Below are 16,646 nucleotides of genomic sequence, written 5' to 3'. Positions count from 1 at the left end.
TTAATGGGGTTGATTTAGTGGATACCTAAATTAGTTGTTAATAATTTGTCCCAATTGGGTGTAAATAGAAGTCCTTGGGTGTTACAGTTAATGAGCTTGACTACTAACAGACCTCTGGTGTCTACCCAGAGATACCTCAGAAGGAAAGCCTCACCATGTGCTTCTGAAAAGTCAGCCATTAAAAACCTTGTAGAGTACAGTTCTACTCTGACACATACAGGGTCGTCATGAGTTGGAATCAGTTTGATGGCAACTGGTTTTGGTGTGTTAATAAGGATGTTTTTGCATGTGCAAGGAATGTTAAACAATATTTAATGGTGCGTGTAATCAGCCATTCATATATGGTTATTCCGACTCATAGTGATTCTCTTTAGGTTTCCGGGTGGTAAATCTTTACTGAAGTAGATTGCCCCATCATCCTGCTGCTGAGCAGCTGGTGGGTTTGAACCACTAAGCTTCTGGTTAGCTGTCAGATGCCTTAGGCACTGCACCACCAGCGCTCCAGTATGTTACAATTTATCTTAAACTCCGCCTGTGATTATAATTCTTCTAAATAGTAGAATTTTCATAGATGCAGGTACTTACCAGTTTGAAATGGCTGTAAGTGTTTACCAATAAGAAGTATTATATTTTACTCCCTCACCCCAATGATGTTATTATTTCAAATAATACGATTTCTTATTGCAAAGAAAGATTGTTAGATTCTATAGTTTCCTGTGTTTGAAATATTTATTATAATTTTTTGAAGTACCAGACCAAGTCATAAAATAAAATCCTCTGACGAGATAACATGAAATTAAAGGAAGTCAAAAATTATTAATTCCTATTGGGAGTGGGGTAGGAAGGAGAATGTGGCAAACTAGTGGATGTTCTAAAAATTGGACTGAGATATGGAAATGTATAGTGATAGAAATGAAGTGACCAGATCAGTAGGTACAACACTAGGAGACAAGGACTGCAAATTAGTTGAGTAGCATAGTAGAAGACCATACAACAAAGTTTAGGCTTTTGTTTTGGCACAGTAAAAACAAGCTGAGGTATGGTTCAGAGTACCTGACCAAATTACGTACTATGGCAGCTTTGTGTAGTTTGAGGATGCTAAAATGAATCTAAAGAGAGGGGGACAGTAAATTCCTCCTGTGAATAAAGCCTTTTTTGGTTTTGTGGAAATACCAAAGAATTGACTGAGAACCAGTGAATCTACAATATGGAATGAAAATGTATGATGTTTTTTATTACATTAATTTAAACATGGTTATATGTGTAAAATATACTGTGGTGTATAATACATGTTTTGCTGTTAATTAGTAATTTATTTTCAGCTAAAATGCTAAGAAAACACTTAGCCAGGTATATGTAAGATAAATACTGTTTTTTGTTTGACTTTATCTTTTCATTAAGTTCTGTTGATGAAAATAGAATGAATGCTGACTGCATTTTTAAATACCCAATTACATGTTTTTTAATGCCCTATTACATATTTAATGGCAAAAAAGGGGAAGACCCTCAATGAGATGGATTGACACAATGAGTGGCTGCAACGATGGGCTCAGGCACAGCCAGGATTGTGAGGCTGGTGCAGGACCAGGCAGTGTTTTGTTCTGCTGTACTTAGGGTCACTTTGAGTCGGAGCCAGGTCTGTGGCTCCTAACAACAGTATTAAATATGTAGAAGTGTTTTTAGTACTGAATTCATTTTTACCTATTTTATACTTTCTGCTAGTACATGTTGTCAGTTTTTACTCCAAAAGAGAATAATTATTGTTTATTGAACACTTACGTACAAGCACCGCTACACTGTTAAAAAAATATATATATTATTTAATTCTCAGTCATCCTATAAGATGATACTGTCCCCATTGTACAGATAAGAAATAGCTTAAAAATACTACATTCCTTTTGCATATAACATGTTTTTGTAAATAACACACACACACACACACACACACAGTGCTACACATAGGAAACTAACCTGCAAGGAGGAGCTGTGTGGCTTGCAAAAAATGTGTAAAGTGCATATTATTTGCATAAGATAGGGTACATTGGTACTGTGGTCTGGTTTCAAACATTGTACAATGTTTCTCAGTTCTCTGTGAGGCCCTGTTTTTTTTTTTTTTTTTCCCCCAGAATACTGAAAATCAAATTATTTTAAGAAAGAAAATTCCTTCATCCCAAGATTTTACTTTTAACTCTTCATGCCCAGTGTTTATGGGCTGTAATAAAGTATGCTGTAACATCAAATGACTATTCAGATCAGACAATGCAGGCGTCCAAAAATTCCACAAAATGACTGTCATGACTTTTAAGTAGTTCATGGTAGAAAAATGAAGTGGTATTTATGTGCCTCCAAAAGAGTACTTTTAGTTTTTCTGAAAAGGTGTTAGATAACACCTTGTGTATTACCCAGTGATAAAAGAACCTATACCATTAATATCCTTTGAACTTAATTCCAGGAAAATTTTGTGCCTGCTGATCAGACTTCTTGCTGTTACCATGTATAAACTTTGTAATTCATTATTTTTATTTTAGCAGATAATAAGATATACCCTAATTTATTTCTCAAATGTAATTTTTTTGTTCTGGTACATGAAAGTCCATTCTTTAGGCTTCCTTTAATGGACTTTGCAAGTTTAAACCAAGTAAGTTATGAATCTGAAAATATTTTTTTAATTACCATTTGAACCAATAACTGCCTGAGATTTGTAAAATTGTGTTTTGTCTCAAAGAAAGTAAGGTAAAAAATAAATAAGTGAGCGCTACATTACATATTTGTGATGAGTATTTAATTTCAATATTTTCTCTGCTTTTGTAGAATAGGAATTAAACCCCATCAGCAGAAGATTTAAAAGAGATGGGTAAAAGATCTGATAACTGCCCTGGCAGTTACTTCAGAGGTGTCAGATTTGAACTAAGGGAGAGTATATAGCCAGAGGAAAAGGAATTTTTCTTAATAGGTATATTCCGTTTCAAAAAGTTTCAGAAATATGAAATCCTTCTCTCAGCCTTGGGTGGATTTATTTTTTTCAGTTGATTGTGGACTCAATAACACTCACTCCATGTCACATTTGACCATATCTACTCTTAGGTCAGATGTATTTTGGGTACATGTTCCCATTTTAAAAGGCGGTCTAGTGATGCAACAGTTAAAACATTCATCTGTTAACCAAAAAGTTTGGTGGTTCGATCCCATCAGCCAGTCCACAGGAGAAAGATGAGTCAGTCTACTTCGGTAAAAATTTACTGCCATGGAAACCCAATGGGGCAGTTCTACTCTGTCCTGTAGGGTTGCTATGAGTCAGAATTGACTAAGTGGCAGTGGATTTGGTTTTTGAGGAGGTGCTCATTTTTACAGTTTTCTGGGAAAGTACATCCCTTAACTTCTAAGATGAGTATCTTAAACTATATTTAACTTTGTTGTTTAATCACCTTGTCTAATAAAAGTGCAATTATTGTTAATCCTCTTTCAGGCATGAAATGGGTAGATGGTATCTGATCCGTTCATGCTTCCAAAGATGTTACATTAGCTATATTATCTAGGAATGGTATATTACCTTTGCTACATCTGAAGAAACAAGCCCCCTGATATATAAGTAGGAGTTCAGGGCTGGTCTTAGAGCCAAGAGACCGCTTTACCAATGAGCGCTTCCAATAATAAGACTTTTGTGGTACTCTGGAATTTTTCTTGGAATAAAAAGTATAGCTGCCTTATGCATAGCTTTCCTTGCAAGTGAATGTTGTGAAGAGTGCATGGTTAGTTTCGTGGTATTTTAGATAAGGACAGTTTGAGCATAATAATACTTGAATTAGTTTGGAATGTCTACAGAGATATTTTTAGCATTATCAGGAAATAGGATTTTCATCTCTATTTTTGTTTTTCATGCATTTAATAATAACAAAATAAAGATACATAAATACACCTTGACTCTACCTAGTATAATTTTGCTTTGATAATAAAGTATTTCAATGTCATAATATTAACATCAATATTACAGTGGTGGAAACACATATTAAAAGAAGCTCCTGGTTTATGAATGAAATAAGATACCGGTTCACTGACAGTTAAAATGTTTACTTACAACTATTCTTTATTTTTCTTATTCCTCAGGTATTAGTGTCTGTTCAGTCCCTTATATTAGTAGCTGAGCCTTATTTTAATGAACCAGGATATGAACGGTCTAGAGGGACTCCCAGTGGCACACAGAGTTCCCGAGAATATGATGGTAACATTCGACAAGCAACAGTTAAGTGGGCAATGCTAGAACAAATCAGAAACCCTTCACCATGTTTTAAAGAAGTAAGTTCAAGAAAATTAGGGAAATACGTTATTAAAAACATTATAGAAATACAGTTTCTTAGTATTACACTTTTCTATTTAAATTGCCTGTGTTATATTTAACTTTGTTTTTGTGTTGTTACGTGCCATTGAGTTGGCCCCGACTCATAGCAACCCCTCCTTGGGGGTTTCCGAGGTGTTATCTCTATGGAAGTAGATTGCCCAACCTTCCTTCCAAGGAGTGACTGGTGGGTTTAAACTGCCAGCCTTCTGGTTAACAGTGCCTTAGGCACTGTGCTACCAGAGCTCCTATATTTAACTTTACTATAGTAAATGTAACTATGCTATAATTTCTAGAGATAATCCTAAAAAACTAATACTGTATTGCAGATTAATTTAGAAATGTACATCCCAGAGGGTATCTGACTATTTGAGAACAATCTTATTCCTTATTTCTAACTTACTATCTCACTGTCTAAATTAAGTTATTAAAATTTTCCTCATAAAAATACCTTTTTTATTAAAGGTCAGAATACTTGCTAAAGTTTTCTTGCAAGTAGAAACTTTGTCCTTATATAGTATATGTGTGTGAATCTTAAAGAAAAGGTACTGTCTTTTTCTTAGGAAAATATTGGACTTACTAAATTTCTAAAACTTGCCTTTTTACTTTCAAGTGTTTTTATTTCACATAGTAAAACACAGCTTGTTTCCTTTGGTTGTCTCTCTACAGCCTACCTAAAATTTGATTGTCCTTTTCAGCTGTGATGGCAAATTACTTCAGCATCACACCTTGCTTTAACTGTGTCCTAAATAAGAGTTTGAAGTGGATCAGTCATGGCTGACAAAATGAAATCAGAGCAGACCCAAATTTTTAAAAATTCAGGTGAAGCAAAATGACACCTGTAACAAGAACAATTATAGGTCGAAGCCTTGTAATAAGAGACTCAGAAGAGGCATAGTATACCCTTTCAAGAACCTGATGCAGGAGACTGGATTATTGCCAGGACTGTGTAGAGTGACACACATTCAAATCGGTGCAGTCAGCTGCCATCTGTGGAGAGGAAGACTGCCATCTTCGAGTGGGGATATCATTGTTTCCCGCTGTGCAGTCTAGAGATTTAATTGCTATGCAGTGTGCACACTGCCTTGTTTTCTAAGGGGGACATTAAGTTTCTAGCAGGGCATCGACCTGCTAAGTTTTCCTGTTTGGTTATTGTCCCAGTTCACTCACATTTTACAGATAAGAGTCTGTCCAGTTTCATTTTATTGGCATTACTCAACCAGGAAGAACCAGCTCAAAGTGCTGGGTCCTAAAACATTTTCTTTCTTAAATTGTTTCCCTTAATCATCAGTTTCTTAAATTCTGCAACAAACTCAACATTTTAGAGGAAAATTAGCATGTTTACCTGACAGAAAATTGATCATTAATATAAGTAAGGAGGCACTGTGCAGCATCAGAAGTGAAGTCTTCCTCTTCACAGAATAGTATTGATGAATATGCTTCTCAGGCTCTGAGGAAATGTGAAAAGAACATTTCTTCTTTTTTGTTAGTTATCAAATGAATTTATGTATCAATATTATTTGAATGACAAAGTTTAGTATTTGATTTCTGCAAAAGCTTGCCCTTTAGCTTGAAAAGTTATGGAAAATCACTTTTTGTATTACAGGAAATAATACAAACATGCATTTCTTTGCACTCTGAAGCATAATATTCTTTTTGTAAACTTTTTCTTACTCATTAAATAAATCATTTTGCAACACTGAGTAAAGTTTTATAGACAGAAAATCATGACAGTGTCTATCAAATTTTATTTTTATAATATCACATACTTTTCTTTTAAATTTGGACCTAAACATCTTTTCTTCCATTGCTTATATTTTACTTAAGGTTATACACAAACATTTTTATTTGAAGAGAGTTGAGATCATGGCCCAGTGTGAAGAGTGGATTGCAGACATCCAGCAATACAGCAGTGATAAGCGGGTAGGCAGGACTATGTCTCACCATGCAGCAGCTCTCAAGGTGGGTAACCCATCCTACTGCTAAGCCTGTTGTTGGCTTTAAAAGAAGAGTTGTGTATTCGTTTTCAGAGCCATAGCCAGCAGAAGGTAAATGGGGAGGGAAAGTCAAAGAAACAAAATTTATTTTAGGTTCAGAGGCCTAAAGTGCTACCTAAAAGTCTATGAAAAGATACATTTGTTTTGACTATGAATTGAGTGTTCCTAAGATTTTAGATGGGTACAGGACTGAGTCAGTGGAAATTTGTAGAGCTCTTTGAAAACTGTCAGCAAAATGTGTTCAGTGAATGCCTTCTTTTATTCCTTTAGTCCTTCCTTAGGCTTCTTGCCTTCCAGAATTTTATTGCTTGGAGTAATGAGGGAGCTGTTTGTTGCAGAGCCTCTAATGGCTAGTTGGTGGCAATCTCTAAGATACAAACCTGTTTTTGGAGAAGCAAGTGATTGTATTCAACTTGGGCATTCACAGCATGAAAGTACCTTGAGTTTACTATGTAAAAAATGATGGTTTGGGCAATTTTTTTTTTCCTCCCTCATCTTCTGTTCATTTCATCTTCTACCATTTATCTTCTTCCCTCTCCTACCTTCAGTTTTTTTCCTTTTCCACTGGCTCCTTTCCTTCTGCCTACTAAAGTGCTTTTAACTTTAAAAATAATGTCACTTAACTGAAACAGGATGACCAGAATTTATTAGTTTTTACAGGTGTGATTTTAAAAAGGAGTCCTTATCATTTTGGGATACATACAGAAATATTTATGAATGAAAAATCCATATGATATTTGATATTTGGTTCAAAATAATATGAGACAGAGGAAGTAGTGAGGGTACAGATGAAATAAGACTAGATAAACCTGGGTGTTGGGTACATGGGATTTTGTTTTACTGTTCTTCCCACTCTTGTATATGTTTGGAATTTTCCATAATAAATGCTTTAAGAAAGAAAAAAAGGTGGGTTTTTTTCTTGTTTTTGTTTTTGTTTTTGTTTTTTCCTTAATACTTGCATCCCCCTAAGTTAATTCTATTTTGACCCTATTATTATAAAACTTTCTCCTGTCTGATTATTTGGCTTCTTGATAGAGCAATTCATACTTCTTCTGTCCCTTTGTAAACATCTTTTCATGGATTAACCTTCTGCAACTTGATGTCTTACTGACTGTCCCAGTCTAAAGCCAGTGAACTTGGCTTACTTCTCTCTACACTTCCTCCTCTTTCTCCTCCAGGTCTTCACACATGCTTAATTTTCCCCTCTACTGGCTCACCTCTATTCAGTTCTCAGCTTAATAAATATCTGCTTAAATTTCACTTCATGGAATCCTGCCTTTAGTGTTAGATATTAGATCATTTCACTATATACCGGCCAATTGAAACTCTTAGGGTAGTTGTCAAATGTTTGTCTTTTCTACCACACTTTGCTCTGTAGACTATACTGGTTCTTCTCATGTTCTTCGTTTTAACTCTTTCAGTATGTTTTTTATTCTCCTGAATGATTGTATACCTGAAGGGTTAGTTTTTTAACCTGGGGTGTTTTATTCTATTTCTCTTTGGCTCTCATATCTTTGTTATCTATACCCCTGATTTTAGCCATTTACTCTTTAAAAATAACTGTTCAAACTATTATGTGCTCTGAGCTTTCTCCTGAACTACATCACTGACTTTTTTTTTTTTTTTTTAACTTGGGTGACTTGTTACTACTTCACTAAGATGTTTCTATTAGCACTTACCTTCCCTCAAATCAAGTTCTCTAGCTTTCTCTGTGTACTTAATGTTAAGCCATTTTTCCTGTCTTAAATCACTTATACTTTAATATATTATTCCTTCATATATTACTTATTCTTCCTTCACTCTTATACTTGGTCAGTCACTGGGTCTTGTCAGTGCTGCCTTTATAAGAGGATGCCTTCCTCCCTTTTCTTCCCCATTATTTTTATTCTGTTCCCATAGCTTAATAGTCTGTTAGACCAGCCTCCTTGTACCTGTTCTCCCCCTTCCAGTTCTTTTTGTAGAGCATAGCCAGGCTGATCTTCCCCAATTTAGCTATATCGTTCTCTTATAGAAAATACCAGTGGCTAAAGTCAGTTTCTTTAGTGTAATTACTGTCAATGCCTCACTTCTATCTCGGATTCCTTTAGTCTGTTTTTTCTGAGTCATCTAGAACTGGGAATCTCCATCCCTGAAACAGTTCAAACTTGTGTCACCTGAACTATACCTTGCTGCTGAATGTTACTAGAGAAAAGTATGCAGCTGTTGAACGTGATCTCCAATAAAGTCATAGTATTCCTCTACCTCACAATCACTAGATTTTTTTTCTTTTTCTCTGGTTGATGTTTTCTCCTTTTTCCATCAGTGAAAGGGAAATTAGAGCTTTGAGAAAGAATTTTTGAGTTATCAGCATGTGCTTTGAAACCTTGGAAGTGGCTGTAAGTGTGTAGTTGTCTTTCCTGTGTGTGTTTTGTACTTCCAGGCAATATTTAGCCTTCTTGAGATCAGAGCCAGTGTCTTCCTCATTCTACTCATCACTTTTATGTTGTCAATGCTTAACAGTGACTCATACATAAAAATTGTTCTACAAATGCAAGTTTTAGTTGATCTTCAGAGATTGATAGGGCTTAATTTCAAACCCTGTATGTGATAGTTGAGGTCATTTCTCTCCCACCAAAAATGATAAACCAAAATTTAACATTTGTAGACCAGTAACCATTCTTAGTAAACATCTCTACGCCCCTCCCTAAATGGCAGTGTGTATGGGTAATACCTGCTGCTTAATCTCTTGATCATCTTTTTTATTTGTTTAAAAAAAAAAAACCTCTGACCATAAAAGTAATCCTGTTGTTATGAGGATTGAGACAGTTACTGTGAAACGTTTTGTGATTGTTCTACATAGTACCTAAAACCCATTATAGTCAAATCAGTTCTAACTCCTAATGACTCTACAGGACAGAGTAGAACTCCCTCATTGGGTTTCCAAAGCTGTAATCTGTATGGAAGCCGACTGCCATGTCTTCCCTCCACAGAGTAGCTTGTTTAAACTGCTTACCTTTAGGTTAGTGGCTGAGCACTTAACCACTGTGCCACTAGGGCTCTTGAATAAGGCCTAATACCTGTCATTCCCTGAAATAGAAAATTGGCATTCTGTGGGTTTATTTTCATGTATGGACTTGTCTTTCTCTCAGAAAAAAGAGTATATGTATCAATTAATGATGTCTTATAAGTCATCATTAATGCTGTTTCTGTTGTAGGGAGCAAGGTAAGCTCAGGCTTACTTGTGCTTGCTTACTAATTTGTAGTGAACAAATTTCATATTTCTTTACCACATCAATGATTGTCCTTCTAGGTATGGCTGGCATCTGTCTCTCTCCAAACTCACAGCACCTTCCTACAGTATCAAAGCCTCGTTCAAATTCACAGCCCCTGACAGGAGCAGACTACTGGGTAAACAAGCTCAGCATGAGCTTGGTTGTGCTTACTTTCTAATCTGTAGTAAATCTGTGTGAAATTGTTCACTACAGATTGGTAAGTAAGCAAATAATAAACAAAGTACTTTGTTTATTGGATTACTGTCTGCTCCTGACTAGGCCTTTGAGTTTTCTTCATTCATTTTCAGGAGACAGGGCTGCTTCTGGAGCAGAAAGCTGCATCAGCATAGGTGTGCTATGGCTTAAATCTAACAGGATTCTTGGATATTTCCAAAAACAGAACTGGTTTTTGGATCAGTTTTATGGCCTGTTTCTGACTCCATCAAGCACATGCAGCTCCCATTCACCTGTTGATCATGATTTACTTCTTAAAACTACATTCATCCATATATTGTTTCATTTGGTAACTGCTGACAGCATTCCTACTTTGTCCCAGGCCAATGCTTGGCACTGGGACTAAAACAAGAATAGGAAATAATTCCTGCCCACAAGGAGTTCTAGCTGTTCCATTCGTTAGCTGTGTGAACTTGCTTAAGATAATTAACTTCCTGTCTCTTCCCTTACATATAACTTGGAAAGAGTGGATCTCGCCTTACAGGTTATTGAAAGGTAAACAGATAATAAAAAAGATTGCATGTTATACATGAACATAATGTCTAAGATAACTATGTTAGGGTTAGCTGCCATTGACTTCAGCCCCTGGTATGTGGCAATCTCATGCATGACAGAATGAAATGCTACCTGGTCCTATACCATCCCTGTGGTCAGTTGCTGATCAGATCATTGTGATCCATGTTTTTTTTTAATTGGCTGATTTTCAGAAGTAGATCTCCAGGCCTGCCTTCCTAGTTGATCGCAGTCTAGAAGTTCCACCGAAACCTGTAAAACATCATAGCACACAAGTGTCCACTGACAGATGAGCGATGGCTGTGCATGAAGTGCATTGACCAGGGATCAAATCCATTATAAGCACTCATTTAGTAGCTACTATCCCCATATTAGGAGCTCTGGTAGCATAGTGCCTAAGGCATTTGACTGCTAACCAGAAGGCTGGTGGTTCAAACCCACCAGCCACTCCTCAGAAGGAAGGTTGCGCAAACTCCTTCCAGAGTGATAATTGCTCAGAAACCCAAGGAGGGGTCGCTATGAGTTGAATTCTACTTGACAGCAGTGAGTTTGTTTTGTTTTGTTTTTTTGTTATCCTCATATTGTTATAGTTAATATTATTATAAAGGACTGGCTCCAGTGCTGCCACCTTTGAGATATCTTCACCAGTATTGCCAGCTGAAATTAATTTCCCCTTTTCCTTTTATTAGCATCTTATAGCACTTTCTACTCTGAGTTACTACATGTTCAATTCATCTTCTGTTATTGCCACTAACCTGTGAGCTGCTTGAGATCATTTTTTGTCTCCATTGATTATACTGAGCATCTGTTATATGCCAGGCACTATGCTAGCCTCTATAGGCACTCTGGTGGCACAGTGGGTAAGGCATTTGACTGCTAACCAGAAGGTTGTTGGTTCAAACCCACCAGCTGCATTGTGGGAGGCAGACGAGGCAGTCTACTTCTGTAGTGATTTATGAACTTAGAAACCCTATCTAGGTCAGAATCAGTTGAATGGCAATGGGTATGCTAGCCTCTGGGATATGGCAAAGAAAAAGAAAACCATATTCTAGTAATTGTTATCAAGTCTGATTTTGATTCTAAGAATTACTGGAACTCACCAGAGGGTTTTAAGCGGGAACGACATGACGGCCATCTAAACTAGATGTGGTAAACTGGAATAGTGGAGAAGTAATGGGGAAGGAAAGGGAAATTTTTATAAGATCAGAATCAACATGACTCAGTGATTGAATCCTGTTGCTGTGGAGGGTAAGGAGTAAGAGGAGTCATAGGTGATTTGAAGATTTCTGGAGCTGACAACTGGAGGCAATGGCAATGGCAATGGCGTATCTGAGCTAGAGTAAACACAAGAAAGAGTTGGTTGAGAATCTAAGGAAAGATGACCACATTAGAGGTGCCTGTGGAACATCATGGTGGAGATAGTGAGTGGGAAGTTGGATAAAAAGAGTTGGCATTGCAGAGAAAGGGAAGAACTGGCGCACAGATTTGGGTGTCTGCTTCAGAGGGATGATCATTGAAGCCATGCTAGGGGATGGGATCAAGAAAGGAAGCTGTGGAGCATGAAAAGAGAAGACAGCTTAAGACAGAACCCTAAAGAATTCCAATATTTGAACAATATTCAGAGGAAGAGTTGCTAGTAAAGCAGACTGGAAAGGTGTAGCCAGGGAGACGGACAGACAACCAGGAGAATGCTAAGTCACAGTAGCCCATGGACATAGTGTTTCCAGAAAAAGGGTATGGTAAGGAGTGTCATGCTCAAAACCAGGACATCATTTGGTGACCTTGACCTTCAGTAGCATGAAGGAGGCAGAAGCCAGACTAATGGGTTGAGAAATGAGTGGGAAATGAGGAGTGGAGATAGCAAGTGTAGTAAATACTTGTAAAGAACTTTGGCTGTGAAGAGAAATGAGGGGGCGGGGAAGAGATACCATGAGTCAGCAGTTGAAGGAAACTGTGGTGTTGAGGAAGTTTTGTTTTAAGATCTGGGACTTCAGCACGTTCAAATACTGATGTGATGGCAATAGTTTTCCCTCACAGAACATGAATGTAATTGATGTTGATAAAATGCTTTCTTATTCATCGTCTCTTGTCCTAGCAGCCTTGTGAAGTACATAGAGAAGGGGCCGTGAACCTTCTTATCGTTGCTGTTGAATAGTTGAAGAAAGTCAACTACTGTGGGGTAGTGAATTACTTGGTGTGGCTTTTCTAACCAGTCATTGTGACTTCCACCAGATTACTGGGTAGGGCCATACAAATAAGATGTGTGGAACTCTATTGCTTAGTTTTGCTATGCTTCTGGGCTTAAAATGAGCCCTCTTAGAGGCATAAGAGGGGATCTCAGTGCCATTAAGTGAAGAGCTGGCAGTGTAATGGAGCATGTCCTGGAACCTCAGTTCCTTGCACTGGACCTCCTTGGCAGAGACAATAGGCTGAAACAAAGGGCTGAGATGACTGAGAGGACTGGCTGAGGAACCAAGAGGCATGAGACAGAGCAGCGGGCTTGCAGGCTCACAGAGTGAAAAAGCTGAGTGCATTTGGGGCAGAAGTCTTGCTGGCAGAGTGGGGTGCACCCAGCTATACCTATCAGAGCTAAAAGAGCTTTGTAACACTTGCCCAAGCAGGGCAGAGGCCAGGTCAAGAGGACAAGGGCCAAAGATGTGTGCCTGAGAGCACAGCAGAGGGGACACTGTCCTGATTGAAGAATTGTGTCCTGAGAGCATTCCTGAACCTGAGCTGTAGCCTGTTACTTCCCTAATAAACCCCATAATCATGAGTATTGTCTGTGAGTTCTGTGTGGCTGTTGCAGTGAATTATCAAACCCAGCAGAGGAGTAGTGAGTGCTGTGGGAGGGACAGTTGGTGTCAGAGTTGGGAAGAAGGCTGGAGGTGGCAGCATGTCTGGCCTCATAGGAAAATAGATGGTGATTTTGTTTCCCTCTTGTGAAGTTAGAGGAGGTCAGAAGATGCCACCCCCATGCACTTTTTGGAAACTACTAGAGAAAGAAAGAGAGTCTTTCTCTATAACTATTAGTATGTTAGGGCAGAGCAAAGACTGGAATCTAGGTCATGGGTGGAGGTGAAAACATGACCAGCAGTGGTCTTGATGGCTTCTCAATAATCTAGATTTCTTGAGACAGTCAGTCATTTATTCAACATGGCTTCTCTTCTTTATCCAAATCTTTTTTATTGTCCCTATCATACTGTAATCATTCCTTTCCTTGTTTATCTGCCCCTGTGAACCTGTGAGCATCTTGAAGACAAGGGTATGTTTGTTTTGACCTTTGTATCCGTAGTATCCAACAGAGTCTGGCCACACGTGAAGGAAGATCACAGTTTCTCAAAATATGCCAGGCTTTGAGCCCTACACTTCAGTATACGTTAGCTTCTTAGCCCAGGCTACACATTACAATCACATGGGGGAAGATTCTGTTTTCAAACTTTTTCAGGTGATTCTCATGCACAGCCAAGGTCAAGAACCACTGTTTTTCATTATGTAATTTAATTCTATTCATATTAATAAGTATCAAGATAAACAGCAGCCCAAGGCTGATTCCTATGAGGTGGAGGTCAGCCATGCATCCACCCTCAAACTTTTTTTTTTGGTAACCAATACTGACACCAACTCTCCCTCCCTTGTCACTTTCTACTCCTCTGCTGGGCTCGATAATTCATTATAATGGCCACACGGAGCTCACAGACAATACTCATAGTTACGGGGTTTGTTAGCTAAGTTAGAGGTTACAATTGAGGATCATAAACAACTCACTTATGTTTGTGTGTCAACTTGGCTGGGCCTGGTTGAGTGGCTGGGCAGCTAGCTGGTGGTAGTTATTCCCCATGATGAGACTGGCAATCAAGTCCATGGTGGGATCTGCCACAAGCAGCTGAGTAGCTGCCTTTGGGATGTGGTCTGCTTCCTGTATATAAGGAAAAGCTTTGAGAATGGTCTGTAGCCTATGGCACGCTTGGACCCTGCATGTAGCCATATCGTTGCTCAGCAGCCTGCTATGCTCTGCCAACCTTGGAACTTATAATGGACTTAAGTTAATGGCCTGCCGTGTGGTTTGGTAACATCGGGACTGTGCCTTTTTACTTGTCAACCTTGGGGCTTGTCAGCCTCAGCAGCCAGCAGCTGTCTGAGTGAAGAAACACCTCTAGCTCCAGTGAGCTGGGAGCAGGAGGCAGAGCTGGACCCCAAGGTGGAGGGGCTTTCATCCAGCCCCTAGAGCCTGGCATTTTGAACTTGGACGTAAAGCCTCCAAATTGTAAGAATAAACTCCTGTTTGTTAAGACCTTCCCATTTGTGGTATATTCTTGTCAGAGTGGCACTAGGTAACCAGAACACTTAGCATACAGTTAGTTGTTCAGTCTGGACAGCCTCTTCTCAGCTGTATCCACTGGCAGGTCTTTCTCTAGTCCTTGGCCTCTGCCCTGCTTGAACAAGTGTTAAAAGTTCTTTTAGCTCTGCTCTTAAATGCCCAGAGATACTCCGCTCTGCCAGGAAGCCCTTTGCCTGAAGGCATTCAGCTTTCTCACTCTGAGCAGGAAAGCTCACCACTCTGTCTCATGCAAGTGTCTTGGTTCTGCTGCTGCTGTTTCTGCCACTGCTGCTTATCATCTCTTGCCACCAAAGAGGTTCAGCAAAGAGACACTCAGATCCAAAGGACACATGGCTTATCTTTCTTGATGGTAGCAAGATTCCCCTCTTCCTGCCTCTAAGATAGCTCATTTTCAGCTTAGCAGGATGACAAACTGCCCAGTCCCCATGTTAGTGTTCCATACACCTTATTTGCATGGCCCTGGTAGCATAGTGCCTAAGGCACTTGACTGCTAACCAGAAGGCTGGTGGTTCAAACCCACCAGCCACTCCTCGGAAGGAAGATGGGATAATTTCCCTCCATAGTGATACTGCCTCGGAAACCCAAGGAGGGGTCGCTATGAGTTGGGTCCGACTCAATGGCACATAATAACAACAACAACAACCCCCATAAGAGTGCCATGCACCTTATTTACGTTATTAGTAAGCTATCCAATCCCCTTGATGGAGCACAAGCACTTCATGTTGGCTTAGTCCCACCCAGTTACAAAGACTTTGACCATACTGTCAAAGGGATAGTAAATTTGTAAAGAGGCTTTGATTCTGTAGGAAGGTGCTCTGGGTTGGAGAAAGACTGATACCAGCCATACCTAGAAGCAGAATCTTTGATGTGGTAAAAAACAAAAACATGAAATTCTTCACTAATAAGCACAAGTAAGCTCTTTCCTACCTTGTTTATTGGGTAATCTGACACTGCAGGGAAAGAGATGAGGGCTAGAGTCTGCTGGCCTGTAACTTAGAGCTTTTCAGAAGCAACACCAATTATTTAGAGATTAGGAATTTTTGCCAGTTTTGTTCAGTACTGTACCTAGTGCCTGTAACAGTGACTGGCACAAGGAGATGCACAACAAATATTTGTAGGCTGATGTTTTGAGCTTTGTTATAAACCTGATTCCTTTCTCAAATTATCTTAAGCTAAAATTCCAGGTTTTGCCATTGTAACAGCAGGCTGCTTCTTTCCCTGTGTAGCGTCACACTGCTCAGCTCCGGGAAGAGCTGCTCAAACTTCCCTGCCCGGAAGGCTTGGACCCTGATGCCGATGATGCCTCGGAGATGGGCAGTAGTGCCACCGCAGGTGCTGAGGAAACTCCAGTGCACGATCAGGTCAAACCCAGCAGCAGTAAAGAACTCCCCAGTGACTTCAAATTATGAGCTGCGTTGACATGGACTTCATAGACACAAAGGCTTTGAAGCACAAGCCAAATATGTCAATATTTGTATGTAAGAAACTAATTATGTATTAGGTAATGAAACTGAAACTATACTATGCCCTTAAGGAGATCCAGTTTAATTCAAGGTGATCTTTTATTTACCTGTACAAGAGTGTAAACTTTTTTGTGCTTTTATTTTTCAATTGTGAGAACCACTGATTGGTATGTTCAACAAATTTGTGTATACAAAGAAATGGATAAATCACTGATATATAAGGGAAACTACCTTAGGAAAGAATGTTTACTGAATGTTTATTTTATTTTTTTTTTTACTGTAGAATGAGGGGTTGTTAACAAAGAATATATATTGGACATTCTTACAACTACTATTTAAAGTCAGCAACTTTTCACTGAATTTGATAGATTTAATGTTTGGCCATATCTTCATGCTCATATTTGATTTCTGAAGACCTACATACATGTCAATAAAAGTTAAATGGACATGCTCCTTCTTTTTTGATTTACTGGTACCTTTTTTAAGTAGTAAATCTGCCATAAAATGCATTATAGC

The 16,646-nt window shown here is 38.7% G+C and overlaps 1 protein-coding gene across 1 annotated transcript in view; it reads left to right on the top strand.

Annotated features, from left to right (window-relative positions):
• BIRC6 (baculoviral IAP repeat containing 6) overlaps positions 1-16,076 on the top strand; it is a 366,321-nt gene extending 350,245 nt beyond the window's left edge. The window contains exons 72-74 of the mRNA XM_042780685.1: positions 4,105-4,293; positions 6,161-6,295; positions 15,894-16,076. Coding sequence (XP_042636619.1) covers positions 4,105-4,293; positions 6,161-6,295; positions 15,894-16,076 — 507 coding nt within the window. The remainder of the gene's footprint in view (positions 1-4,104; positions 4,294-6,160; positions 6,296-15,893) is intronic.
• The last annotated feature ends 570 nt before the right edge of the window (positions 16,077-16,646 follow it).

The sequence above is a fragment of the Orycteropus afer genome, unplaced genomic scaffold (genome assembly GCF_000298275.1).
Source record: "Orycteropus afer afer isolate SDZICR_OR568_19922 unplaced genomic scaffold, OryAfe1.0 scaffold00054, whole genome shotgun sequence".
NCBI classification, from domain to species: Eukaryota; Metazoa; Chordata; class Mammalia; order Tubulidentata; family Orycteropodidae; genus Orycteropus; species Orycteropus afer.
This window is presented reverse-complemented; position numbering and strand designations above follow the sequence as displayed.